Source organism: Rana temporaria, chromosome 7 (genome assembly GCF_905171775.1).
Source record: "Rana temporaria chromosome 7, aRanTem1.1, whole genome shotgun sequence".
Taxonomy (NCBI): Eukaryota; Metazoa; Chordata; class Amphibia; order Anura; family Ranidae; genus Rana; species Rana temporaria.
The window spans coordinates 62,908,263-62,936,183 of NC_053495.1; the positions used below are offsets into that span (position 1 = coordinate 62,908,263).

General features: G+C 42.6%; 1 protein-coding gene across 1 annotated transcript; it reads right to left on the minus strand.

The window, feature by feature from the left end:
- Positions 1–1,299: 1,299 nt before the first annotated feature.
- On the minus strand, positions 1,300–27,754 carry CBX7 (chromobox 7). Its single transcript, XM_040359494.1, has 6 exons — positions 26,681–27,754; positions 24,557–24,600; positions 15,936–16,001; positions 8,139–8,205; positions 3,350–3,755; positions 1,300–1,568 (listed from the first exon to the last, which is right to left on the minus strand). The coding sequence occupies exons 1-6, from the start codon at positions 26,747–26,749 to the stop codon at positions 1,411–1,413; spliced, it is 810 nt and encodes a 269-aa protein (XP_040215428.1). The 5' UTR covers positions 26,750–27,754; the 3' UTR covers positions 1,300–1,410.
- Between the last annotated feature and the right edge of the window lie 167 nt (positions 27,755–27,921).

Below are 27,921 nucleotides of genomic sequence, written 5' to 3' on the forward strand. Positions count from 1 at the left end.
ATACTATAAATGGTGGCAAACAATCCCACAATACTTTGGGATTCATTTCCAATAATTCGTTCTTTGTAATTTCTAGTAATCTAGAAATCCACAAATATATATGCACAGTAAAAAAAATTCCACTTGCTGAGACAATGACATTTTTGCCAGCATAGAATTTCATGTATAAAGCACTAATTACTACAAGAGAGTGAGCAAGTTTTAGAAGTAAACCTGTAGAAGGTGAACTACACCATGTATACCATATGTGCAAATGGTTCTTCATTAAGATACAAGTAAAGCTTATTAGCACAGAAGCAGATAGCACATATAGCAGCGCTAATACCTTTTATAAATATACATATTGCAGAATGAGAATAAACTGTAAAACTCAGGACCTTGTACACTAACTGACTGAACATTATTCAAGCATCTGAACATTACAGTGTGCTGTGAGTGCAAATACATAAGTCAGATTACTACGATCTGTTGTGTGAGTGCAGTTAAAATGGTTGTTACCTTGTCATACTGTACAGGGTGTTGTGTTGATATAATCTGCTATTACAAGACGCTGTTTTACTGTAGCTAAAACATCTACCATTAAAACAAAATATGATGCAATTGTACATTGCCATATATTATGGCACCTTTTCTGTGCAGTATCTTTCACAATTTGCATCTCTTCCCATGCAAAACATTTTTGTATATTCGTTTTATGGAGAGTTAATAGCTTTTCAACTGGAAGAAATTTTTGAGAAAGTCAATTGTAGCTTGTGGAGCTGACAATAAATATTGTAAGAAATGTTACACCCTTGCTATGACAAACAGTTTTCTGCGCTTTTATACAGGCCAGTTAAAGGGGGAACTCCCATTTGCGTGCAGTTGCTTTCTAGTCTTTAAAGCGGAGCTCCGCTGAAAAAATAATATTAAAAGCCAGCAGCTACAAATACTGCAGCTGCTGACTTTTAATATAAGGACACTTACCTGTCCTGGAGTCCAGCGCCGTCCGCAGCAGAGGACAAGCGATCGCTCGTCACTCGGCTGCCCCCCCCCCCCCGCCATCCTCGGTGAGGGAACCAGGAAGTGAAGCGCTCTGACTTCACTGCCCGGTTCCCTACGGCGCATGCGCGAGTCGCGCTGCGCCTGCTGACTGAGCCGAGTGTTCCCGGAACACGACGGGGGGGGGGGTTGAGGTGACGTCCTGCCCGCAGTCTGCCCGCAGACTGTGGCCGGAAGTGGGTGCAAATACCTGTCTTTAGATAGGTATCTGCACCCCCCTCCCCCCTGAAAGGTGTCAAATGTGACACCGGAGGGGGGGAGGGTTCCGATTAGCGGGAGTTCCACTTTAGGGTGGAGCTCCGCATTAAACTTCAGTTCAGTAGAGGAAGAAAGAAGAATATGAGAAAGATACAACAGACTGGAATGGTGCAGCTAGAAATCGACACCACGGTCCCGGAAAAAGCCGTCTGCCGACCGGGATTCACGGAATGTCACTGTGACAGAATTTGAGGTGATGTCAGTAACAATGATCTCAGTAGGTGTGGGTACAGCAGGAAGCCAGGGAGGTGAAGTGGCTGTCTTTGTATCATCTGAAAATAAAATAGGAGCAAGTAGTGGTAAGCAACTCATAGGACTGAGAAAACACAGACATGTACAGGATGGTCGCAAGCAAATTATGTTTTACTGAATTTCACAGTTTAAGATGTAGTGATCACAGCAAGAAGTGGCAGATAACTTTAAGTTAACCTGTTCCCAGACTATGCACACTGAAGTACTGATCTATTGTGAACAAGCTGTAAAAGGGCTCCTTCTCACAGTCAACTCTGTGCAGTGCAAAGAAGTTTTCTGTTATATCCCAAAAGTGAGCATTGTGCAGGCAGCCTGCATTAGTGGATATGCATTGGCTGTAGCGACTCACCCACACAGCCGAGCTTGACAGGTACACATAGACAGGTGTACAGACATGGATGTAGAGGGTTTGGGTCAGGTTGCATGTATCCACCCCTGCATTCCTGTCACACTCGGTTATGCTGGGTGCCTGTGTGAATGACCCTGAAAAACTGACTTTAGGCTTTCTATACATTTTCCATTTAAATGAGCTTTGCAATGCACCTTGCATGTTGCACATCATAACACACAGCAATGCGCACCAATGCCATTACCAAATATCATGATGCAGTGATGTGTGTTGTGATGTGCATCTTACTGCTCACATTGATGTGTGTTTATATGGATTCCCAATAATTTCAATGTAAAATGAATCAAGCAAAAGCACAAAGGTGCAAAACCTGGCCTTACAGTCTTTGCTGTAATGGATGAGGATCATTGAAAATGAATTACTTCACTTTACAAGCAGCTTTAGCAGATTTTGTGTTTAAAGGATATTTCACACAATAATTCATCTTTTACACAACTAATTCATTGTTCACTGGCTGGATGCAGGTGCACTTTACCGTCATAATCAAGTGTAGCATCCTCCTAGTTAGGTTGCTAATTGAAATTCCTTTTAGGGCTCCTTCTGTAATAAAGGGAGCAGAGATTGTTTGGCTTGGTCTGTTCAGGGTTTCACAGGTTAGGCGTTTGATTGCTTCCCCCTGCCTCTAGAAGAAGTTTTAGAGTTTAGGGAGAGAGAATTTAAATAACCAGCCTGAATACTGATCAGGACCTAGCCAATCTCTGGGGAGGTGCACCCAGATGGTGGATGGGTAGCTGATAGTCTGAAGCCCTGGAGGGATGGTCTTTCCCCGGGAAGGAAAGTTCCCAGGCTCATGGGTGGTGTTGCCCCTCACTGAGTGGTGTCTGGAGGAAGCTGGAAGGAGGCAGCTGTTCTGGGGTGTAGAGACCCTAAAAGTATTCCTTTTGACTGTGTAGTGTCCTTAAAATAGCGATGGGTACCAGCAAATATACATTGGAACAAGATGCCAGTGTGTTTTGCCCCCTCACCCCCAACCCTCCCCCATGATCTTCAGCTGTGAGCAAATAGACTGTTCGGTATTAACATTTACTTTGGGAGAAGATTTTTCTCTGTTTGCTTGTTTTTGGAGTATCCCATGCCCCAATCCCTCTCCTGTTACAAGCAACACATTTTAAAACAGACAACCCATAGACTGTTAAGAAGGAGTATACAGATTAAGATTCATGACTACACTCAGACTTTCTTGATCTTAATGCTTGTTCTGGGTCAGTGACTGTAAGTACTGAAGGTAGAGGCATCCAGGCAACTGGCAATTTCAAAAAAAGAGTACAGCAATGACAGCCTCCATATTTCTCTCACTGAAGATTTTCTTTAAACCAGTGCTTGGCTAGCTGTTGTATTTCAATGTTTTAAACTATTTAAAACTGTTGTCATTAATCAGTTAGATTATCTCACCTTTATTTTCATCTTCATGTTTTTCTTTGTCTTCTTCTTCTTCATGCTTGTCTTCCTCTTCTTCATGCTTGTCTTCCTCAGTAGATTTCTCTTCTTGCCAGTCAGGGATGGTCTGTGTATCTTCCTTTGCATCTTCCTTTTCATCTTCCTTGGCAAAGAACTCTGACCTTCGACTTAGAGACTCAAAGGTAGGCACCCGTAGAAACTTCTTACGGGACAGGCACAGAAACTTTCTCCCCTTGCGCTGTTTGCTGAGTGGGAATTGCAGTGATTTGGCTTTCTCTGGCACTGAGGATGTAGCGGCAGGTTTGGTCCCCAGCCCACTGCTGAATCTTCGAGACAGAGAAAAGCAGAGTTTTCGCTCTTTTGATTTGTGTGCACTACGCAGGTCCATACCATACAACCTCTGTAACAAAAGATGAGAAAAATAGTAGTCCTTGCATTATCTCATATCAATCCATGCTGTTTGGAACAATTTAAATATTTCATTAAAACTCTGCTCTGGCCATGATCATTTTTTTCATAAATTCCTGTCCTGATGACAAAATAGGATTGATGAGATTCAATTTTTTTATTTTTTGTCAAAGCCTAATTGAACAAGTTGAAGTTAGAAGCTGTTTGGCTACCATGTTTTTTCACTCTCCAGCTTTAGTAAATCAACCCCCCCCCCCTGTCATATCCTTATGCACAAGCTATCATTGAGACAGAATAAAACTCTAAAATGAAAACACAAAAGAATGTAGTAGTTATCCTTCTGTAAAAATCATCATTAGCTAAGGAACATTTATTGTGAAATACAGATTTTCTTTGGACAGACATATATCAGGGCCTATAGTGCCCACCCCCTCTTCGCCCATGTATCAAATGTTGGCATACAGTATCTTATGGACACAGAGTTAGACTGACATGAAAGAGGTCTGTAAATCCCTGGATTGTTTAGTATACAATGCAAGATTGTATAAATAGGAAAAGGATAGGCAATCGATGGCATGTGTGCCAGGGTGGGCACATGATGTAATTTTTAGAGGCACCTGGAACATAGCTATGTTGCATGTGCGCATACTCAGACTGGCCCCTTGGAGGATCCTCTGGCAGGTCCCTGCTCCCTTCAAATACAGTGCTGCTGCCATAGGCTGTAATTGACAGCTCACTAGGCTGTCAATTACAAAGCCTGGCCTGACCCTCTGCACTCACAGCCCACCCACCTTCTTGGAATTTAAGAGGCCCACTTGGTGTCACTGGTGTTCAGGTACCAGCCCTCATCCCAGCATGGGCCTGACTGAAGCTGACAACTTTGTTACATAAAGGAGTCCATCTCCTTATCCCCTTCTTTCTCTTAGTGGAACCGACAGCTGCAGCAAATATGAATGTAGCGCCCCTCCGTTTCTGAGAATGATCTTAGGTCTGAAGACACAGGAATTGAAGATGATCTGAGGTCTGAAGGTGCTCGAACTGGGCTAATTTGAAGTCAACAACGTGGCCGTGCACTATTGTTCACTGGCAGGCTGGTTCTCTAAAGCTTGTAAATCAACATTTACTTTGGAGAAGGTTGTTGGCCCCTGGTACAGGCCTCTTGGTTTGCACCTTTTCAAACATTTTGCACCTTCCTTGTAAAGAGTTTAGGTGAACAGATAGGTGTTGTTGGGTAGATTCATTCAACACAGATCCAGTCCATCTCTATGTGGTGCCTATTACTCTGACAAAAGAGTAAAGTTGAGGTAAAAGCTGCAGAATGGCTGTGCAAAATCAGTCAACATCAACAGGCGTTTTCTATAAACATTTTAAAAAAAGACCTACTATTATTGTTACTAGAAACAATGTGCATATTTGAGTATGAACGGATCAGTATTCATGAATGTAATCTGCAGGTGAGTCCGAGGAACAGCAGACACTGGTATTAGCATGCAGTATATAACATATAACAATGTGTATAATGCAGAGCTGTGTGGAGTATAGAATGTACACTGTATAATGGAAAGTTTTGCAGTAAGGAAGGAAGGTAGACAGTATTTTATACAGCACTGTGTAAATTGATTAGTGTAAAGCATTTAATGTATAGAGCGGAGTAGTTTAAATTGCATAATTTACAACACAGTGTACAGGGTTGACTGTCAGGGTGCACAGTGTGAAGTATTGTGTACAGAGTGGAGTGGAGCATATAACGTGCAGCTGACATTTTTTTAGTTCCCAATCCAGTGTTCAAGTCCATTTTTACATAGTCCTATTCCATTATTTGTGTATCAGATAATGTTTGAAGATGTTTAACCTACAGAAGACAGAAGGATTGATTTACTAAAATTGGAGGGTGCAAAATCGAATGTGGCTATGCATTGAAACCAATCAACTTGAAGTTTTTATTTTGTCAAAGAATAGTTAAACAAGCTGGAGTTAGAACCTGATTGGCTACCATGCACCAGATTTTGCATTCACCAGTTTTAGTAAATCAAACCCAAAGTTTCTCCCACAAAATGGAAAGAACACCCAAACATTTCTTAAATGAGCATCACAGTCTTCGATTTGTAGTTGTTGACTTTTATACCTGGAGAAACCCTCCAGTCTGAAGCCCCGTGCACACGACCAGTTTCCTCTGCAGAATTCAGCTTCCGACCGAGTTTCTGGCTGAATTCTGCTGGGAAACCCGGCTGTGTGTACAATTTTGCCGAGGAAGCCGACGAGGAGCTCGACGAGGAAATAGAGAACATGTTCTCTATTTCCTCGTTGTTCTATGGGAGCTCTCGGCCCGCCGAGCTCCTCGGCGGCTTCAGGGCTGAACTGGCCGAGGAACTCGATGTGTTTGGCACATCGAGTTCCTCGGCCGTGTGTACGGGGCCTTAGTCCCTTAAAATTTGTTAGGCTCCATGCACACTGGAGCTGATAAACTGCAGTTTATTGGAGTTTGGGTGTTTTTCTTTTTTAAAAGCCCATAAACTCCACTCTATGTTAGCCTATGTGTCCATGCACACATGGACGTTTTTCAGCTTAAATGAGCAGTGGAGTTTATGGGCTTTTTCTGAACGCCCGAAAATCGCGTTTAAAGTGCCGCTAATAAACGCTTTTGCAAAAACGTTAGAAAAATTTGAAAGACTCCCTGCAGAGCTACTGCCATTTTTATAACATTATTTTAGCGTCCAGTGTGCATGGAGCCTAAATGCAAAACAATTTGGTATTCTGATAATTGTAGGTCAAATGGTAGTTTTCTGTTTCAATATGTTTATAGGTTTTGAGAATAAACATGAAAATACAAAGACAAGCTTGTAAATTGCTCACGCAGGGGCTAGATAATGGGTAGACATTGAATCATAGTTTTTAGTATATTAATTCATGTTTTTTTAACTCAAATGTTTCTTCTCATTTACAAACAAGTCAAGATATTCAGGAAAAGGGACAGGGGTTGGAGAAAACCCCTGTTTTTTTTAAGACAACTGATACCCTATTAACCACTTAAGGACCGAACCAATATGCTGCTAAATGACCCAAGGGGTTTTTACAATTCGGCACTGCGTCGCTTTAACAGACAATTGCGCGGTCGTGCGATGTGGCTCCCAAACAAAATTGGCGTCCTTTTTTCCCCACAAATAGAGCTTTATTTTGGTGGTATTTGATCACCTCTGTGGTTTTTATTTTTTGCGCTATAAACAAAAATAGAGCGACAATTTTTAAAAAAAATGCAATATTTTTAACTTTTTGCTATAATAAATATCCCCCAAAAATATATAAAAAAACATTTTTTTTCCTCAGTTTAGGCCGATACGTATTCTTCTACCTATTTTTGGTAAAAAAAAAATCGCAATAAGCGTTTATCGGTTGGTTTGCGCAAAATTTATAGCGTTTACAAAATAGGGGATAGTTTTATTGCATTTTTATAATTTTTTTTTTTTTTACTACTTATGGCGGCGATCAGCGATTTTTTTCGTGACTGCGACATTATGGCGGACACTTCGGACAATTTTGACACATTTTTGGGACCATTGTCATTTTCACAGCAAAAAATGCATTTAAATTGCATTGTTTATTGTGAAAATGACAGTTGCAGTTTGGGAGTTAACCACAGGGGGCGCTGAAGGAGTTTTGTTTCACCTAGTGTGTGTTTACAACTGTAGGGGGGTGTGGCTGTAGGTGTGATGTCATCGATCGTGTCTCCCTATAAAAGGGATCACACGATCGATGCAGCCGCCACAGTGAAGAACGGGGAAGCCGTGTTTGCACACGGCTCTCCCCGTTCTTCGGGTTCGTGGGACCCGCGGTCCCGGAGCTTCGGACCGAGTCGCGGGAGCGCGCCGCGGGCGCGCGCCCGCGACCCGAGGCTGGGTACTAGGACAAGACGTACCTGTACGTACATGTGCCCAGCCGTGCCATTCTGCCGACGTATATGTGCAGGAAGCGATCCAGAAGTGGTTAATAAATAAATAGTGACCATGTGACCATTATAACCATCTCCCGAAGGGCTATCCAAACTGCTGTCACTGTAATTTTTGCTGAACAGCTTTGTCTTCATATATTTGTGGGGGAAATAAAAATAAAGGCAAATTAAACAAAAAGGATCATTATTATAAATGAAAGTATTTCAAATTAATAAAAGCCAATAAAAACAACCACATACCGAGATATAGCACATAGTAAAAATTCCCATTACTTGATGCTAATAATTAAAGAGCTTTTTTTTTACCACATCAATTTTCCATGGTACTAGCTTCTGCCTTTAGTTTAATGTATTTTAATATAAGTGAATTAGTCCTGTATGCAGTGTTATCTATAATTTAAGAAACATTGATCACGTAGTAGTTCATACCTGCAGGAGGAGGCGTTTAGGTTTTGGGCCACGTTTCCTGCAGCCAGCAGCTCTTTCTTTTTCTTCTCTAAAATAACAAATATAAAAAAAATCATATATAGTTATCAGAACACCTACATTTTAAGTGCTTATATATCAGGGTTACTTCTGTGGTGCAAGCTAATTTACATCAGGAGAGAAAAATTTAGATTTCATAATTTTTTATTAAATTAAATATCATGCAGAGATCAGAGATTACCAAAGGCAAAAGCCACCCGACCAGTTGGTTGCTTACTTATATTTCTATTTTAATTTAAATATGCACTAACAGTTAAAAATCAAAGAACACCCAATTTTTCCAAGTTAATTTAAATTGTATGCAATTTCATTTTTCAATGAACCTTACAATTAAAGCATAGAACAAATAATTGAAGTTAAAAGATACAATGGTGGAATTGTTTTAGGGCTGGTATAACAGCCCAGCATGCTTGTAGAATTCTTTCTCTGATGCAAGTCAAATATTGTTCAGAAAGTTCTTCCAAAAATGATGGCAAAAGTTCTCACAATTGTTTTGCACTTGTGGGCTGCTTCGCTGTCACCTTTCTATTCCATTCTAAACCCAGCTCGATGGCTAGCACAGTTAAGAGATTGGCTGGCTTTTCCCTAATATACATATATTTTTTAAAGTAGTTCTAACACAGCCTATGAGGTATGTTTTTGATTTTTTTTTTTGATGACTAACTTGGTTTCGGACTAAATGGTGTTCCGTGGTACAGCAAAATGCTTTGGTATACCAAGATGTTAGTGACTCTGTGCAAGTCTAATTCTGGATTACGCATCTTTCTCCATCTTTGTCAGTTAGACCCCTTTCACACTGAGGCAGTTTTCAGGCATTTTAGCGCTAATAATAGCTCCTGTAAAGCGCCAGAAAACTGCCTCCCATTCTCTAAGGGTGCTTTCACACCTGGGTGGTCTGCTTGTGGGACTTTATAAAAAGTGTAGCAAACAAAATTTTTAGGGCAGTTTGGGAGCGCTTCCAAAACGCCCCTGCCCATTGCAATAAATGGGCAATGTTTCCAAAGCGCCTGAGAAGCGCTTCCAAAGCACAGCAACACAGGAGTTTTTAACCCCTTTTTTGGGGTTAAAAGTGCCCCACGAGCAGCAGAAAAGTGGTGCAAAAGCACCACTTAAACAGTGGTAAAGCGACGCTAAAACGAGCGGCACTTTACCGCGACTGCACGGGTGGCCCCAGTGTGAAAGGGGTCTTATGCCGCGTACACACGACCATTTTTCATGACGTGAAAAATGCAATTTTTTAAAATTGTCATTAAAAACGATCGTGTGTAGGCTCCAGAGCATTTTTCTCGACGTGAAAAATGGGCATTAAAAATTTAGAACAGGCTCTAATTTTTCTCGTTGTTTTTTACGTTGTCGTTTTTCACGTCGTGAAAAACGGTCGTGTGTAGGCTTTAACGACGTGAAAGAAACACGCATGCTCAGAAGCAAGTTATGAGACGGAAGCACTTATTCTGGTAAAACTAGCAATTGTAATGGAGATAGCACATTCGTCACGCTGTAACAGGCTGAAAAGCACAAAGACTGAAAAACGCGAATCGTCTCTCACCAAACTTTTACTAACACGAAATCAGCAAAAGCTGCCCAAAGGGTGGCGCCATCTGAATGGAACTTCCCCTTTTTGCTCGAGCATTTTTTTTTCACGATCATGTGTATGCAAAGCAGTCTTGACAAGAATCACGTCGAAAAAAACGTTGTTTTTTCTAAGACATTAAAAATGGTCGTGTGTACGCGGCTTTAGTGTCAAACGCTACAGAATTATTCTTTACATAAAACAATAGCTAGGTGAAATGTTCATGAAAGGTGAAAATGCTCAGAGATCAGAATACACATCATACTAGAAACCAGACCTTTCATAACCGCATACTTAAAATGGGTGAATGTTACGAATGGTCTTAATACACTGTATGATATTTCATAATAGTATTAGGGTTGCCAGCTGTCTGGTAGTAACCCGGACAGTCTGTGTTTTCATTCAACATTTTTCAGACTGGACCAGGGGAGGCACCAGGCAGCTGCTTCCTATTCCCGGTCCCATCGGCAGCCCATAAAAGGGTAAGTGATGCATGAGCCTGTGGAGCTGCCCTGTGTTTTCACTGACTTACTGGTGATCCACTGAGCACTCCTCCTTGCTGCTGGTGGCTGTATTTACTGAAGAAAGAGTCACACCGCCCCCTCAGTCTCGGCTCAACCACGCCCCCTGCCCATGTGTAGCAGAGAATGCCCAGAGTCTGCACTGAAGATCAGGATGTCTGTTTCCATGTGTTCTAATGCAGGGGTGGCTGCAGTGCTATGGTGTCTGCATGGGAGTAAAACTTTGTGGCATTATTGCAATGATACAGTTCCCCCTTCTGCATACAGCCACCATAGTGCTACAGCCTCTTAGCCCCCATCAATTTAGTCAGCTTGGGAATAAAAGACTGGTGAATCTTATAGGAAGGGAGAGGAGGGGGAACTGACACCAACATTGGGGATTACTTTACTGATAGTGATGTAGGTAGGACATATTTTACTCTGACAAAAGCCAAACTGCAAAAATGATTGTGCTGAGTCTAAGGCCTCATACACACGACCGAGTTTCTTGGCAAAAACCGGCAAGAAACTTGCTGTTTTTTTTTTTTGCCGAGGAAACCGGTCGTGTGTACATTTTTCGACGAGGAAACTGTCGAGGAACTCGACGAGCCAAAAAGAGAGCATGTTCTCTTTTTCCTCGACGGGAATGGAGAAAATTGGCACGTCGAGTTCCTCGACAGCCTAACAAGGAACTCGACGAGCAAAACGATGTGTTTCGCCCGTCGTGTGTACGAGGTCTGACTCCTACTTGCACACAGCAATCTAAGTGTATTTTATGTTTTTTTTTTAACCATTCCCCTTTAATCCCTTCCACGGTATCCCAGGTCTTTTTTACAAAGTTTTAAAAAGTGATCACCAGAACACACCAATCAAGTGGCAACTTTGCAGATAACTGTAATACAACATTCTTTGTGCCATGACTTTAGTAAAACATGTGTAGATATAATGACATATGAGTGAGATGCGTAGTGCTGATTCCCAAAGAATGTATTCGCTTCTCAATTCCCTTTAAATGAGTGGCAAAGTTAAGTACATAGGAGCTACTTTTCAACTGCATGCTTTTGATATTGTTCAGTTTTCCACGCCTAAATCAGTGTTCAGAAATAATAACAGAATTTTCACTTAGTGAATGAGGCAAAGCTCTCTTTCATCATTCGATTATGCGCAAGCAGATATACTGTTTACCAAAGCAGAATTTTCACTATTTCACTCAGATAAGTTCAAATTCTCTTGCAAAGTAAATATATGCTCTACTACTTCCGTAACTGAACCCCAGTATGTTTACATCAAAAGTATGGTTTGCTTTATAAGAACCAAAAGGGCAGTATACATTTGTGATACTGTTTTCATATACTGGTACTAATTGAAAAAAATTACTTTTTTTGAACAGATAGAAAATAGGAATTTTGACTTACCTGTAAAGTCCTTATCTTTGATGACAGTACAGGACAGGGGTATTCATAGACCATAGGTTTGGACACTGGCAAAAGCCTTGCTAAGGCCACCTCTAGAGTGCACTAATATAACCCCGTCCACCCTGTTAGACATGTTTTTTTTTGCAAACTGGATGGCCGAGAGAGTTGGAATGAAAGTTTCCACCTGAAAGAGTAAGGACTTGTACACACGGCCGAGAAACTCGACGGGCAAAACACATCGTTTTGCTCGTCGAGTTCCTTGTGAAGCCGCCGAGGATCTCGGCGAGCCAAATTTTCCCATGGCCGTCAAGGAAATAGAGAACATGTTCTCTTTTTGGCCCGACGAGATCCTCGTCGGTTTTCTCGTCGAAAAGTGTACACACGACCGGTTTCCTTGGCAAAAAAAACCCCCCAGCAAGCTTCTTGCTGGTTTTTGCCGAGAAACTCGGCCGTGTGTACGAGGCCTAAGAGATTTTTTTCTCTTAGGGCAGCTTGACATCTTATGGTTTATGTAGGCCACCGCTGTGGCACTGCCCAAATGCACCTGACTGTGTGTCCTTGCAGAAGGGAGGTCCAGAGTTGTAGGGTTAATCTGATGGCTCTCAGGCCTCGTACACACGACCGAGAAACTTGTCGTAAATGAAACGTCGTTTTCCTCAACGAGGTTCCTGTCAGGCTTGTCGAGAATCTTGTCAAGCTTTCTTTGCAAACGCGGTGACGTACAACACATACGACAGCACTATAATGGGGAAGTTCTATTCCACTGGCACAACCCTTGGGGCTGCTTTTGCTAATCTCATGATAATCACAAGGCATTAATCAAACCTGCATTGTTTTGTTCTGAAGCTGGCAATCTGAAAGCTAAATAGTGAGGAGGTGGCAGAGATAGAAACCCAATTTTGTACCCCTTTGAAATTACAGATTAAACACAGAGACCTGGGACCACTCTGATTCATCCTGGTGCAAATGCCAACAAAGGCCCTCTGTCTGAGTAATAGAGCACTTCAACATTGTGAGGAAAGCTTCTGGGCAGGCTTGGTGGACTTGGGAGTCCAGGGCTTGCGAAAAAAGCAGCCTTGGTTTTTCTGAGCAAAAAGATTCCATTCGCTAAGCAGAAGTAGAAGCTGTGGGAGTAGGAGACTTATGCCGCGTACACTTGATCGGGCTTTTGACCGGCCAAATCTCATCAGAATTCCGACAGAATTCCATCGGAGAAAAATAGAACATGATTTATATCTAAACTCCGATGGAATTCATCAGAATTTCCGATGAAAAAACTCAGATGGGGCTACACCCGATCGGGATATCCGATGGAAAAAGTCTGTCTGACTTTTTCCATCGGAAATTCCGATCGTGTGTGCAAGCATTAGGCTTTTTCTTGTGAAGTATAAGCACTTTTCACCCCCAGTGACTTCCTTGAATAATTTATCAAGGGATTCCCAATAACAGGCATTCACTGTGAAAAAGCATGAGTAGAATACACTTCTTACAAGGTTCAGCAGACAAAGCTTAAAGAGGTTGTAAAGGAAAAATGTATTTTCCCTAAATAGCTTCCTTTACCTTAGTGCAGTCCTCCTTCACTTACCTCATCCTTCCATTTTGCTTTTAAATGTCCTTATTTCTTCTGAGAAATCCTCACTTCCTGTTCTTCTGTCTGTAACTCCAGACAGTAATGCAAGGCTTTTTTCCTGGTGTGGAGAAAGCCTCTTGAGGGGGGAGGGGGCGAGCAGGCAAGTCAGGACACTCTCTACTTTGCAGATAGAGAAAGGAGCTGTGTGTTAGTGGGCGTCCAGACACTCCTGCTCGCCCCCTTCCCCCTCAAGAGGCTTTCTCCACACCAGGGAGAAAGCCTCGCATTACTGTGTGGAGTTACAGACAGAAGAACAGGAAGTGAGGATTTCTCAGAAGAAATAAGGACATTTAAAAGCAAAATGGAAGGATGAGGTAAGTGAAGGAGGACTGCACTAAGGTAAAGGAAGCTATTTAGGGAAAATAAAAATCCTTTACAAACCCTTTAAGAAGCAGGATACACTACCATTTCTTCTTAAAATGCTTTCCCCTAGGAAGGAATGAACATCCTATCAGGGTAGGTCCTGTTCCTCATAAAGTGCACAATCAATCTGTGCATGTATGGGGAAAGCCTTTCTTAGCTCAGGCCTCGTACATACGACCGAGTTTCTCTGCAAAAACCAGCAAGAAACTTGTTGGGAGATATTTTTTTGCAGAGGAAACCGGTCGTGTGTACATTTTCGACGAGGAAACTGTTGAGAAAATCGACGAGCCAAAAAGAAAGCATGTTCTCTATTTCCTTGACGGGAATGGAGAAAATTGGCTTGTCGAGTTTCTCGACGGCTTCACAAGGAACTCGACGAGCAAAACGATGTGTTTCGCCCGTCGAGTTTCTCGGTCATGTGTACGAGGCTTCAGCCATCCTCCTAATGTCCATAGGGCTTGTTTTGGCTGTGGAGAGTCTTGTGCTATTACACAAAGTGTTTCAATTAAGGTGTCTATAGTAGAGAGCATTTGGCACAAAGTTCTAGCTTGTGGTTCATAAAATTAGGAGAAACAAAATCCTATGTGGCCTTTGCCACAAATCAGGGTCCTCAATACTTTCCTCCATAATACCCTCAAGTATTCCTGAACAGGATAATTGGGGAAAGAGGACATTTACTGTTTCTGAGACCTGGAAACAAAAGGCTCTTGATGCATAGAATGTTTTGCAAATAATTCAGACAGTGTGGCAGAGAAACCTGCTTTTGTCAGATCGGCCGCATGGTGCATGTTATTCAACCCTTTTGTCCCAGCTCCCTTGCGCCTGTGATTTGCCATCGCTAAGTCAGGGGATCCTCAGTGTGGTACTCACGGAATAAAGTTTGGACTGAATAGGGTTTTGCGTGTCTGGATGCAGGAGCTGCTATAACCTAGGCACTGACAATGTTCCCATGGCCTGAGTCTCCATAGTAGAAGAAAGCAGCAGTGCAGCAATGTGCTGTGTGCAATTTTGGCAGAAATGCATCCACCGATTGGCATGACGATGCTTCAGTACCTCAATCATTCTGAGACTAAAGCCTGGTACAAACGATTGGATTTTCAGCCAAAGCGTAGGATTTTTGTCTGAAGGGAGTTGGCCAGGAATTTGTCTTGCATATAAAGGGAAAATAATTGTCGGCCAACAAAAACATTTTCTGCTCTTTAGCGCTACCCTTTGGTCAACTTCTGCTAATTTTGTGTTTTGTTGAGCATTGCTTCTGAGCATGCATGTTTGCACTTTGGACTTTTGTCTGACGGACTTGTGTACACAAGAGTGGAAAATCCAACAACACACAATTGTTGGCGGAAAAATTTAAAGCACGCTATCCAACATTTGTCTGCGGAAAATCCAACAACAATCCGACGGAGCGTACAAGCGGTCGGATTTTCCAACAAAAACCTGTCATCACAAAATTCCCGTCAGAAAATCAGAGTGTGTGTACGAGGCTTTAGTCTGGATAGGAGGAGAAAAAAAAACACAAATTTTTTGTTGCTTTCACTGAGAAAAGTTAGAGACAAATATAATAGGAGGACCAAAATAAAGTGAATAACTCCCCATCCCTCTGCCTTTAAAACCACATAGACAACACTGCAATTTATCTTATTAAAATCCAGGAACTTGTGTCAACATACATAGAAACCCTGCATTACTGTATCCACCTGAGCATACTAGAGGTTCAGGCTTTGTCTGTCACAGTAGGCATACCATAAAGGGGTCTTCAGGGTCTGAGAACCATAGAAATAGACCACGGCTCTGGAGCTGTATAGCACGCCGAGGCTAACTACACTGTGCCAAGGTGAGCACCTAATGCAAAATTCAGTGCACAAAGCAAATATTATAGGTGGGCCCCACATAGTGAGGTCCTGGTACCAATCAAGGGACTGCTAGTTAACACAGGGCAATAAGCAGTTAGATCTTGACAGAAGTGTCAGATAACTACAAAATGATTAGTTTAAAAAGAAAAATACTTATCCAAAAGGTCTGTCACCTAAGCACACTAGCAAACAACTGCATTCTCCGGCAGTGGGCAGAGTAATATGAGTGCGCACTTAGGGTGACCTAGCAATTTTTTGTCAGTGTCCAAACACCTGAAGGTAGCCTGCATATAACCGATGGTCTCTGAATACAGGTCCTGTGTCCTGCACTGTAACAATTAAGAGAACATAATTTTTATTGGCCCTAGAGACATAGAAACATTATACCAAAGTGTGAGGAACTTCTTACTTTTCTTCATAAGCCAATACAAGTCGTGGATCCAAGATATGTTCTTCTGGTTCCCAAGTACTGTATCTAGAATAAAATATACATAATTAGTTATTATTTGTATAGCAGATCTTTAATTTCATCCTGCAGTAACAATATGCCAAAGCTGATATGATGTACCAGCAGTGAGCTGTTCTATATAGAGAACTGCTCAATTTTGTAAGAGAAAGTCCATATTTGTGTATAAACAGTAGTGGCATAGCATGGGGTGCTAGAACCCGGGGCCTATCCTCAACTGCTCACTTTCATACACTCAGCGGGAGCATGCTGCTCGCTCTGCTCAATTTCACCCACTCTGACCTAGAACCACTCAGCCGGACATTCCCATACAGAGATGAGAGACAGCGGAGAGAGAGAAAAATAGAGAGGAAGAGAGGAGAGAGAGAAGGGAGCAAGCAGAGGCGGCTCTTTAATTAGGCAAATTAGGCGGTCGCCTAAGGCCTCGTACACACGACCAAGTTTCTTGGCAAGAACCAGCAAGAAACTCGCTGGGAGATATTTTTTTGCCGAGGAAACAAGTCGTGTGTACATTTCCGTCGAGGAAACTGTTGAGAAACTCGATGAGCCAAAAAGAGAGCAAGTTCTCTATTTCCTTGACGGGAATGGAGAAACTTGCCTTGTCGCAGTCCTCGACAGCCTAATAAGGAACTCGACGAGCAAAACGATGTGTTTCGCCCGTCGAGTTCCACGGTCGTGTGTACGAGGCTTGAGGCCTCACAGAGGCCTCGTGGCAGCCCAACCTAACCAATGCATTACCCTAGGGGACCTTAACGCCGATGTGCTCAGGAGCGTTAAGAGCCTTGACTCAGGAGCGGGGCCGCCAGCGTCCCTAACACCAAGTAAATATCGGTGACACCACCCCTTGTGATGTCAATGACCCAGCATGCCCTCAGTCAATGACGTCACAAAGGGGGCGGGTTCACCAGGTGCTATCACAGGTGGCCCTTGCCCCTTAGTTATTAAAGAGCAGGATCTGGGGGCCACCTTGTTAAAGGGGGCTTCCAGATTCCGATAAGCCCCCTGCCCGCAGACCCCCACAACCACCGGCCAGGTTTGTGGGGGTTGTATTTTTCCCATCATGGGTGTGAGTGGGGCCCCATGTCCAGTTTTGTGACCTAAGGCCTCACAAAGCCTAGAGCCGCCTCTGGGAGCAAGTGTCCATGTAGCTCCACTCATGCTACGCCACTGATGAACATTGAAGCATGGCACACCCCTACAGCTCTGCAAGAGCAATACAATATGGGCAGACCTGGGGTAGCTGTGTCCTTTCCTGCTGCTCTGCAGTTCTACAAAGAGTTCTTTGACTTGACAAGTTTCAGATTGTGACATCACCGCCCTGATTCACCACCTCATCCAATCAGAGATTGCTTTGCATTGATTGAGAAAATGCTAAGTGTTTCCTGAATGGTGCCTGTGCTGTGCAAGCAATTTTCTGTGTTCACAATGCAGCATGAGACCCATAAGCTAGTGGAGTACACTGTAGTAGTGGTGCCTACTACAGTGATTGCCATCTTCCACAGGAATCCACAGATGTGGCACATACATACTTACATTGGATCAACCTGGACTATAAAATTTGTCATATCTAAACTCAAGCTTTAAAGTGGTTGTAAAACCTTACATATACTCAATGAAGTAACTAGACTCTGCTGATAAACAGGTACAACTTATGTAGGAGGATTTGTTTCATCTGTCAGCTTTTATTTCCATCTATTGACAGTGCAAAATGTATACAGCTTGTCTGATCTTACAGGAATCAGGGGATGTGGAGCTAACGTTACATTCAGTGAGGAGAGATAACAGCTGATTGGAGGGATGGGACACCCCCTCCCCCCACTTCCATACAGGTACAAAACAGAGGCTGCCAATCACAGACTGTGTGCTTGAGCTCCCTCCCCTGTCGGGTCCAAGTACTTGATAGGTCATCATAGAGTGGCAAGAGGACGTCAACAAACTTGAAGCTTCTATGAGACTCAGTGCTACGTTGATTTTCAGCTATTTGTGAAGAACAGTTGATATTCAAGATATTGTGGGTACTGCAGCAAAGCCAATCCTACCATATTTTTCTGACCTATAAGTTACCAACCAGTACATCTGCTGTATCTATGATGAAGGACCAATCAGAACAACTTTGACATATTTAGTTGTATTATTTCAAGACTTAGCTATTATTCACATGTCTTAAAAAATGTCATAAATTTTAGATGCCACAAAACATTGCACATTTGCAGCTATTGCATATGGTCTGCATTGGTAGAAATTTCAATGTAAACACGGTATTTCCTAGTAATGTTCCCTATAGTGTACTAACATAGTACAAGAATAAACTTCTTGATTTAAGCCTTGCTTAATTTGCCACATAATCTCTATTACAACCAATAGTGTTGTCTTACTGTACTATGTGACATACGGTACTTTAAATTATTTTGTAATTTTATTGTATTTTAACTTAATGATAAAATCATTACCAAATGGGTTATACAATACAAAGGAGAGACAACAAGGGACAACGGGACCTTTGCTACAAATTGTCCATTAAGATGGGGGTCCCCAGTGCCAGTTCGTGACACCTCTAAAGCCGGGTCGTGAAGGCAGCTCTGTCAGCAGTACGGCGTGCGCCCACATCACCGCTGTTCTGCCCTTACAGCATAGCCAGGAAGGCCGGTCTTGACAGAGCTGTAGCCACGGGCGACACATCATTACATCATCTCTCAACGCCTGCCCTCACTCTGGGATAGGACCAGCAAATGCACATGTGTAAGTTTACCCGCTTGAATGCTGCTGGGGAGAGGCCGCCAAAAGCAGGGTAACCTAAGTCTTTCACTGCTGAAAAAAAACCCTTACCAATTGCCTTTACATTTTAATCAAATTAAAGTGATAAGCTACTACTGGTATTTTTTGGTGGATGGTGACAAGCTGCATCTGGTGACAGGTTATGGTAGCAAGTGACACGCTGCATCTGGTGGCAAGCGACCATGGCAAATGACACACTGCTTCTGGTGGCAGGCAACAGTGGCAAGTGACACGCTACATCTGGGTGGCAGGCGACGGTGGCAAGTGACACACTGCATCTGGTAGCAGGCGATGGTGGCAAGTGACACACTGCATCTGTTGGCAGGTGATGGTGGCAAGTGACACGCTACATTTGGTAGCCAGTGATGGTGGCAAGTGACACACTGCATCTGTTGGCAGGCGACGGTGGCAAGTGACACGCTGCATCTGGTGGTAGGTGACGTGGCAAGTGACATGCTGTATCTGGTGGCAAGTGACACGCTGCATCTGGTGGCAAGTGACAAGCTGCATCAGGTGGCAGGCATTCATGGCAGGTGACACTCTCAGGGCTCCCACTAATTTAAAATTATGGTGAGTTGAGCTATTTCATTTTATATTACAATGTAATAATAGAAGTAGTGCACTTTAATCATCCTGACACCATATCAACCATGGTGTGGTGATGATTAAAGTGCTAGCACCAGCCATTGCCCTGACAAATCACCCGAAACCATGGATCCACAGGACACCCCCCCTAGGCCTTGAAAAAATGTTCTACCATAAAACCAGTACTTAATGTGTACAGGGCTGCTGTAAACCCCCCACCTACGAAAATAGCAAATTATATTTTTGCTAAAATGCCACAGAAAGGCTGACTGTACTGTCTTATCAGTGGCCCTGACTGTGTTGCCTTGCCCAAAGCCACCTATAAAGGAGTTGTACTCATGGAGGCCCCCTAGTGGTCATGCAGATTACAGTCCTCCTCATAGGCATAGGTATGTGGAAATGTAGAGAAAACATCAAAGCTATCATACTCTAATGTGTTGATACCTTTTTGCTATAAATAGAGGAAAAGCAGAAATCCAGGAAACATACTATAACACAAATAATACTATAAGACTTGTCAAATGCTTAAGAGCTGGTTCACACTGAGGCGGCACGACTTTGGGGGCGACTCTGCAAGGGGATCTCAAGACGACTTCAGGGGCTACTTGCAAAATGACTTCTGTATTGAAGTCAATGCAAGTCGCACCGAGTCGCCCCCAAAGTCGCACAAGAACCTTTTTCTAAGTCGGAGCTGCTGAAGTCACTTCTATTAGAACAATTCCATTGAGTAGAGCGGAGCGCGACTTGTCAGGCGGCTGAGTCGGCTGACGCGTCGTCCCTGTGTGAACCGGCTCTAAATATTTTGTTCTTTCTTCTCTGTTACTACCACTAGACTCAAGAGATCATTATCAGTGCCAGATGTGACTCAGTTCTGTTTTAGTAGGCACCAATTACAATTCTACATGTTATTACTGGCAGTTTATATCATTAAAAAACACTGTATTTGGCATCAGATGTACTTCAGCATCAAGCATAGCTACTGAGTTCCCTAGTTACCACAGACATAGTTCAGCGCATCACTTTTTCAAATAGCTATCTTGAATCTAAATTTTAGCTCACATCAGAATTCTTAAATGTATTATTTGTTTATTTGTATTGCCTCTGGTTCTCATTGTTTTAACTTGCTGGAGGAGAATGTCTTCCTGGGGTCAAAGGTAACATATTCCCAAGGGAGTATACAAGGGATCCAACTGTGCTCCAAATCACCCAGAACTAAAAATGTTAGGTAATATTTCACTTTAAAATAATGATACAGAAAGTGATTCCAAAGCCTTAAGGTTTTTCTACCTTAAAGGAGTTGTAAAGGAAAATGTTTTTTCACCTTAATGCAATCTATGCATTAAGGTGAAAAAACATCTGATGTTGCCGCCCCCCCCCCCCCCTGTTATACTTACCTGACCCCTCGAAAGTTCCGCGTGGTCCCGATATCCTCTTCATCGCTCAGCCTGGCCGCTGATTGGCTAGAGCAGATGGATTAAGAGCAGCGCAGCCATTGGCTGGCGCTGCTGTCGATCACATCCAGTGACGCGTTGCGCCAAGGGGCTATGGCCGCTCGCTGTATCACGGGAGCGCGCCCGCAATTAGTGACCACCATGCAAGCTCTCGAATTACTGTGGTGACTAATTGCGGGGAGGACCAGAGACAGCCACCGAGGGACCCCAGAAGACATGGATCGGGAGACTAAAGAACTTTAGAAGACTAAAGTCCATGTTTAAAGACTAAAGATCTTGTTTCCTGTACTTTATGGCCAGGAAAAAGATTTTTCAATCATTAAATAATATGCTGCTGCTTTTTTTATTGACTAATTCACCTAAATTGACTTTGGGTGATTTCCAAAATATAACCTAGGCTAAAATTACTATACATTTTTTAATACAAAACATCGGGTTCTGTAACTTAAAGTCCAGTAAGGGCCTATGTCAATGGGTTTTGGCCTTGTGTCGATAGCATCAGTTTAGACTCCTTTCACACTGAAGATCGCCCCATGCCAGCAGTAAAGCAACGCTCATTTTAGTGGCGATGTGCGGGCGGGAGCTGGGTGCTTTTATACCCAAAGAAGGGGTTAACAAGGGGTTAAAAGCGCCGCTGCCCAATGATTTCTATGGCAGAAGCGGTTTAGAAGTGGTGTATACACCGCTCCCACACCACCCCAAAGACGCTGCTTGCAGGACTTTTTCTAACGTCCTGCAAGCGCACCGCCCCAGTGTGAAAGCACTAGGGATTTCACATTGGGGTGGCACGGAAGGCATTTTTCAGGCGCTTTACAGGCGCCATTTTTAGCTCTAAAACCCCTGAAAAACACCTTCAGTGTGAAAGGGGTCTTAAGACACTTCTGAGATCATTCAGAATTAATTGGCAGCTGCATTAGACCCGCAGTTGACCTCTTTCTGGCCTGTATTTGACCTGCTTAAGCAAGTCTCACATTTCCACTGACATCCGTTCATCCTCAGATGCATTGCCAAATCTGAATCTGCTGAAGTCTTCTCTCCACTCAGTCAATGCAGCTCACATGGTAACATACTATTTTTGTTTTCTCCATGGAAATGGGGAAAATCAAGACCTGCAAGAGCTGAAGAATACGGTGTACAATAATAAGCAGTTTCAATGGTCAAAAGCACCCATTACCCTTGCTCAATTTCAGTATAAATGCTTGAACAGCCTGCATTGCCTAAAGTGAATAGACTTGTATGGCCATCCTAAGCAGAAATAGACCATAATATGCAGGCATATGTTCGATGATAAAAAATGTAATGTGAACACCTTTATTGCAGAACATCTTAATATGCAGCAATCCTTACACCGTGAACAGATGAAAACACAAACTGAATGTCATTTCACTAAAGGGTTATCTATACCAGCTATTAAGGATGTATTCTCTGTATTGCACAATGTCTGTGTTTGAGGTATAACATAAGGTCTGCAATAATTAGCATCTCTGTGTAAAATAAACTGTAGCCTGCAGTCACACATGGCACGCTGGGCTCAAGACAAACAAAGGGTTACGCTGTGCACACCTTTCCTTCGCTGTTCTTGCGCACACTGCAGCACAGGCTGAAGTAAACAAGTGAACATATGACTAATGCGTCACTCTCTCGGCTCCCCCTCCTCTGAGTTCTCACTCCCCCAGTCAGATTAGAGGTGATAAACAAGACGTATTCAATAGGCAGTCCTTATCTAGAAGCAGGCAGTGCCATGCCAAGAGAACACACAGCTCTCTGCATATAAAGCATACCTCCCTGAAAAGCACCCGTTCATTCTGGTTCCTAGATTCCAACATCCTTTCTATTTCACACTGAAAAAAACATATTTTAGCTTTTAATCACAGCACCAATTTATATTTAAGCTATATTTTTGAGAGGTACTATTTTTGGGGAAAATAGGAGGGTGTTGCCTACAGCAACCAATCAGCTGCCACCGGCTTGCTCTTTGTAGCGTAGGCATAAAGATAAAATAATCTGATTGGCTTTTAAGGGCAACACCCCCAATTAACTTTTTTTCTTATTTAGAAAAACATTCATCTGCAACCTCAAGGTTTGCTTTTCTGAATGAGCAGCCAATGAGGGTTATTTACGAAAGGCAAATCCACTTTGCACAAACCAATCAATATATGCTTATTGCGATTTTTTTTAATACGTAGAAGAATACATATTGGCCTAAACTGAGGAAACTTTTTTTTTGGGGATATTTACTATAGCAAAAAAAAGTAAAAAGATATGGGGGTTATTTACGAAAGGCAAATCCACTTTGTACTACAAGTGCAAAGTGCACTTGAAATTGCACTGAAAGTGCAGTCACTGTAAATCTGAAGCCTCGTACACACGACCGAGTTTCTCGGCAAAAACCAGCAAGAAACTTGCTGTTTTTTGCCGAGGAAACCGGTCGTGTGTACACTTTTCAAAGAGGAAACTGTCAAGGATCTCGTCGAGCCAAAAAGAGAGCATGTCTTCTTTTTCCTCGACGGCAATGGAGAAATTTGGCTCGCCGAGATCCTCGACAGCCTAACAAGGACCTCGACGAGCAAAACGATGTGTTTCGCCCGTCGAGTTTCTCGGTCGTGTGTATGAGGATTAAGAGTTAGCTCTGAAATGAAGGGAAGCTCTGCTGATTTTATTATCCAATCATGTGCAAGCTAAAATGCTGTTTTTATTTTCCTTGCATGTCCCCCTCAGATCTACAGCGACTGCACTTCTAAGTGCGCTTTGCACTTGTAGATTGCACTTGTAGTGCAAAGCGGATTTGCCTTTCGGAAATAACCCCAATGTATATCTTCCCATGAATGGAGACAGATCAGCCAAAAATAATTCTTCCAGAGAATACAGTATCCATCCTGCTGTCACTAACACATTTTTTTTTTGCCATGAAGTAAATGTTAATACTACAAGTTTCCCTATTCACCAGTAAGTCATATTTTTAAAAAAGCTCCTAAATAACACAGAGGCATGTTTTCCCAGGTACTATGCTCTATTACCTGTGGACCCGGAGGACCAGGTTGCTAAAACCAGTGGGGGAAATCATAAGAATAAAAAGTAACCTAATATTTAAATTTTCAGGTATTCTTGATAACAGAATCCATGCATACATTACAATGCTGTATGTTCTAGATACTCTTGCATGTGTATTTTCTTTCCCTGTGTACTATACTGCTATATAGGTTTTATATAGGTTTGTGGTATATGCATATTTATTCATTGAGATGCTATTTGAATGAAAAGGTGGTTATACAATGAAAATGTGCATTTTTGCACAAATAAAACACACTGGAAATAGAATTGATAATACTAGTTGATAAATACTTAGCTGGATGCACAAAGCAATCTAATTTGAGATATGAGGAGGAAATAAACCCACATTTTTATGGTCTGCCAAACCACTTCCCTTTAACGGCACACATGATCCGAAGGCGGGAGAATTCAAAAGGTGCTTCTGGTCGGAACCAAGCATGTGCTCTCCGGTAATCACGTGCTATGTTGCTTTACAAAACATTTGTTTATCTCACGCTGAATTACAGTTTGTAAGAATAAATTAAATATTTAACTTGTTGTGTTGTGTTAAATAAACAGGGACTAAGAAGGTCTGCCAATGACCAATGATGCAACTTTAAATCAAACAGGTAAGGAATATAAAATATACAATACAAACAGACAAACACACACATATCTATATAGAATACATATAATGTATATGTATAAGTAATTTAAGCTTACTTTGGGGGCCAGCCCTTCCACTTCACAAGATATTCCACTTTTCCCTGGAAAGAAAGTGACAGAGACGGTACTCATCACAAAGGACACATTACAATGTCTTTACTAGGCTACACTGTATCAAAAAGCAAGGACATTATATAAGTAGTATAAGTAAAATCCTTTGTAGATGGTATACTGTATGTCAGCATTGATCACTTTTATATTATTATATATTATATTATTATTATATCAATAACTATAGGTGATAGGCGATATAAAGTATTTTCTAGATCTGTTACAAAGGAGTCATCTCAACCAGTTAAGCTGAACAAGAATGAGATCTATAGAACACTGTCCTTGTGTTAATGCAGAGTACTTATTCCAGAGCTGTAGCTTTATGACTTTAACTGACACATAACATTTAATTACAAAAGGTCTCACTTCCGCTATTCAATATTGGGCTCTTTGTATCATAAATCATTACCAGACCAAATCTCGCTCTATACTAGCGCATGATACACATTTGTACGGTGAGTCATCTGCGTGACTCACAACTCGCTTTAGTCACCTATAGAAAGATTAGCTCAACAAGTGAGTCACCTGCAGCGTAAAAGTGCCATCTCTATTGGAGTCAATCAGTTCCCATTCTTTATGCATTAGAAAAAAATTATATGACTGTATTCAGAACAAACTCATTTCTGTAACGGTCCCTTAGAAACCACTGGAAAGGCCAATGATTCAGACACTGCTTGCAATAACTGCATTAAAATCATTCTCAAGGTTAATGGATTTTAGACTGACAGCCAAGTATTTTTTTTTAAACATAATTTAAACATAGATGACATCATAACAAACGGATTACACGTAAGGTGGCAAGCTATGTCATTCATAGAGGATGTAATATTCATTAGTAAATTTGCCAATGTACAAGTAAAACTTAGGGGCATGCTTAGATATCAGCGAATTTTCTGTAGGTATGTGTTTTATAGGACCGTGCTTGATTCACCACCAGCGAATAATTCGTGAAAGTCATATTCACTATTTTATAAATATGCCCCTTAAAGTGGACATTGTCTCCCCAAAAAAAGCAGTTGCCATCTGAATCAGGTCAACCCACCATCGTCATCATACAGTCCATAGCAGTCTGGTAAATGGCTTGTACACGTGACCACCTGTGGAACTATTCCTGGTCACCCAGCCTTTTACTCTATAATATTATTCTACAAAACTACAACACAACAACCTGTCTACAAAACTACAACACAACAACCCATCTACAAAACTACAACACAACAACCCCTCTACAAAACTACAACCCATCTACAAAACTACAACACAACAACCCGTCTACAAAACTACAACACAACAACCCGTCTACAAAACTACAACACAACAACCCGTCTACAAAACTACAACCCGTCTACAAAACTACAACACAACAACCCGTCTACAAAACTACAACACAACAACCCGTCTACAAAACTACAACACAACAACACGTCTACAAAACTACAACACGTCTACAAAACTACAGCACAACAACCCATCTACAAAACTACAACACAACAACCCGTCTACAAAACTACAACACAACAACCCGTCTACAAAACTACAACACAACAACCCGTCTACAAAACTACAACACAACAACCCGTCTACAAAACTACAACACAACAACCCGTCTACAAAACTACAACAACCCGTCTACAAAACTACAACACAACAACCCGTCTACAAAACTACAACAACCCGTCTACAAAACTACAACAACCCGTCTACAAAACTACAACAACCCCTCTACAAAACTACAACACAACAACCCGTCTACAAAACTACAACACAACAACCCGTCTACAAAACTACAACACAACAACCCGTCTACAAAGGCAGAACAGCAGAGAAAAGCAATTCAGTTTACAGATCTCTGCTGCAATATTTAATATTTTGCAAGTCTGATTGTAAATACCATATGGCCAGTCAGATTTCTGCCACCAATATTGTGCCTACAAAGTGACAACTATTTTCTCACCGCCAGGTGTAAATACTGAAGAGGAAATCTTACATGCCATGACACTGGAAGTTATCGCAGGTGGAGAGGAGGCATTGAGTGACAACACTGGAGGCAAATGAGGATTTAGCTCTTACCTTTCGTATTCTCTTCTTTCGAATGCTCTCTACTGCAAACACTTGTTCCCCAATTGCGGAGAGCTCCATGCCAGGCTGTGGGTTGTCTCCCTGTGCCCAGGGCTATCCAGTCCTCTTGTAGACTGAGCCCCTACTCAGTGCAGATGGGGCTTTTCCTTGTGTTAGAGCCCCTACTAAATGCAGATGGGGCTTTTCCTTGTGTTAGAGCCCCTACTAAATGCAGATGGGGCTTTTCCTTGTGTTAGAGCCCCTACTAAATACAGATGGGGCTTTTCCTTGTGTTAGAGCCCCTACTAAATGCAGATGGGGCTTTTTCTCTATGTTGGAGCCCCTACTCAGTGCAGATGTGGCTTTTCCCTGGGTTAGAGTCCCTTACCCAATGCAGATGGTTCTCTGTTAGAGCCTGCACCCAATGCAGATGGGTCTATCTCCTATGTTAGAGAAGCAGAGTGACACACCCCCTCTGCAATGCCTGGCTGCTCTACTACTACTACTAATACTACGCTTCTGCCTCTGCACAGACACTTCTTCTCATTGGCATCCAATGTCCTGTGTGCCCTGACAGTGCCTGTCCCTGGGTATGAGCTGCCCTGGTAGTAGTGTGTGCCCAGCTGCCCTGGTAGTAGTGTGTGCATGGGATCTTGACACCCCCTGACACCTCTGCACAGGTTGTGGAGACTTGCAGCACCTATCCCGAGTGTTTACAACCCTGTGCAGGTGGTGACACTTCTTCTTCTTCTTCTTCCTATGGCACTGCCCCCCTCCTCCCCAAACTGGATGGCTGCCTCTTCTTGCAGCTCTGCCACCGTGCCAAAGGCTGCTGCAAATTCCTTCATCTATGTATATGACCCCCTCCTCCTCCTCTTCTTCTTCCTTCTCCTGCTGCTGCAGGTGTTATGTCCTGAAGTCCACTGGCCGCACTCAGCTTCAATGGAGAAGATGGCTGGACGGCAGATGACTGAACGCGCTTCCCTGTCGCCTTTCCATTACAACCTGCGCAACATTTTCAGGGAGCGCGCAGCATCATCTCGGGAACGGCACTTACTAGTAGATTCTAATGGGAGAAGTAGCCTTGGTGACGTCACCTGGTCATGTGGCCCGGCCAAGGGGGCGGGGCTGAATAGATGAGAGACGCAGAATACGGGAGAGTGAGGAGTGATCGCAGCGTGTGTATAGTGCGGGATGGATGGGTGAGGAAGGTGACATGACCCAGGACACCGACCCTTGTAGAACTACAAGTA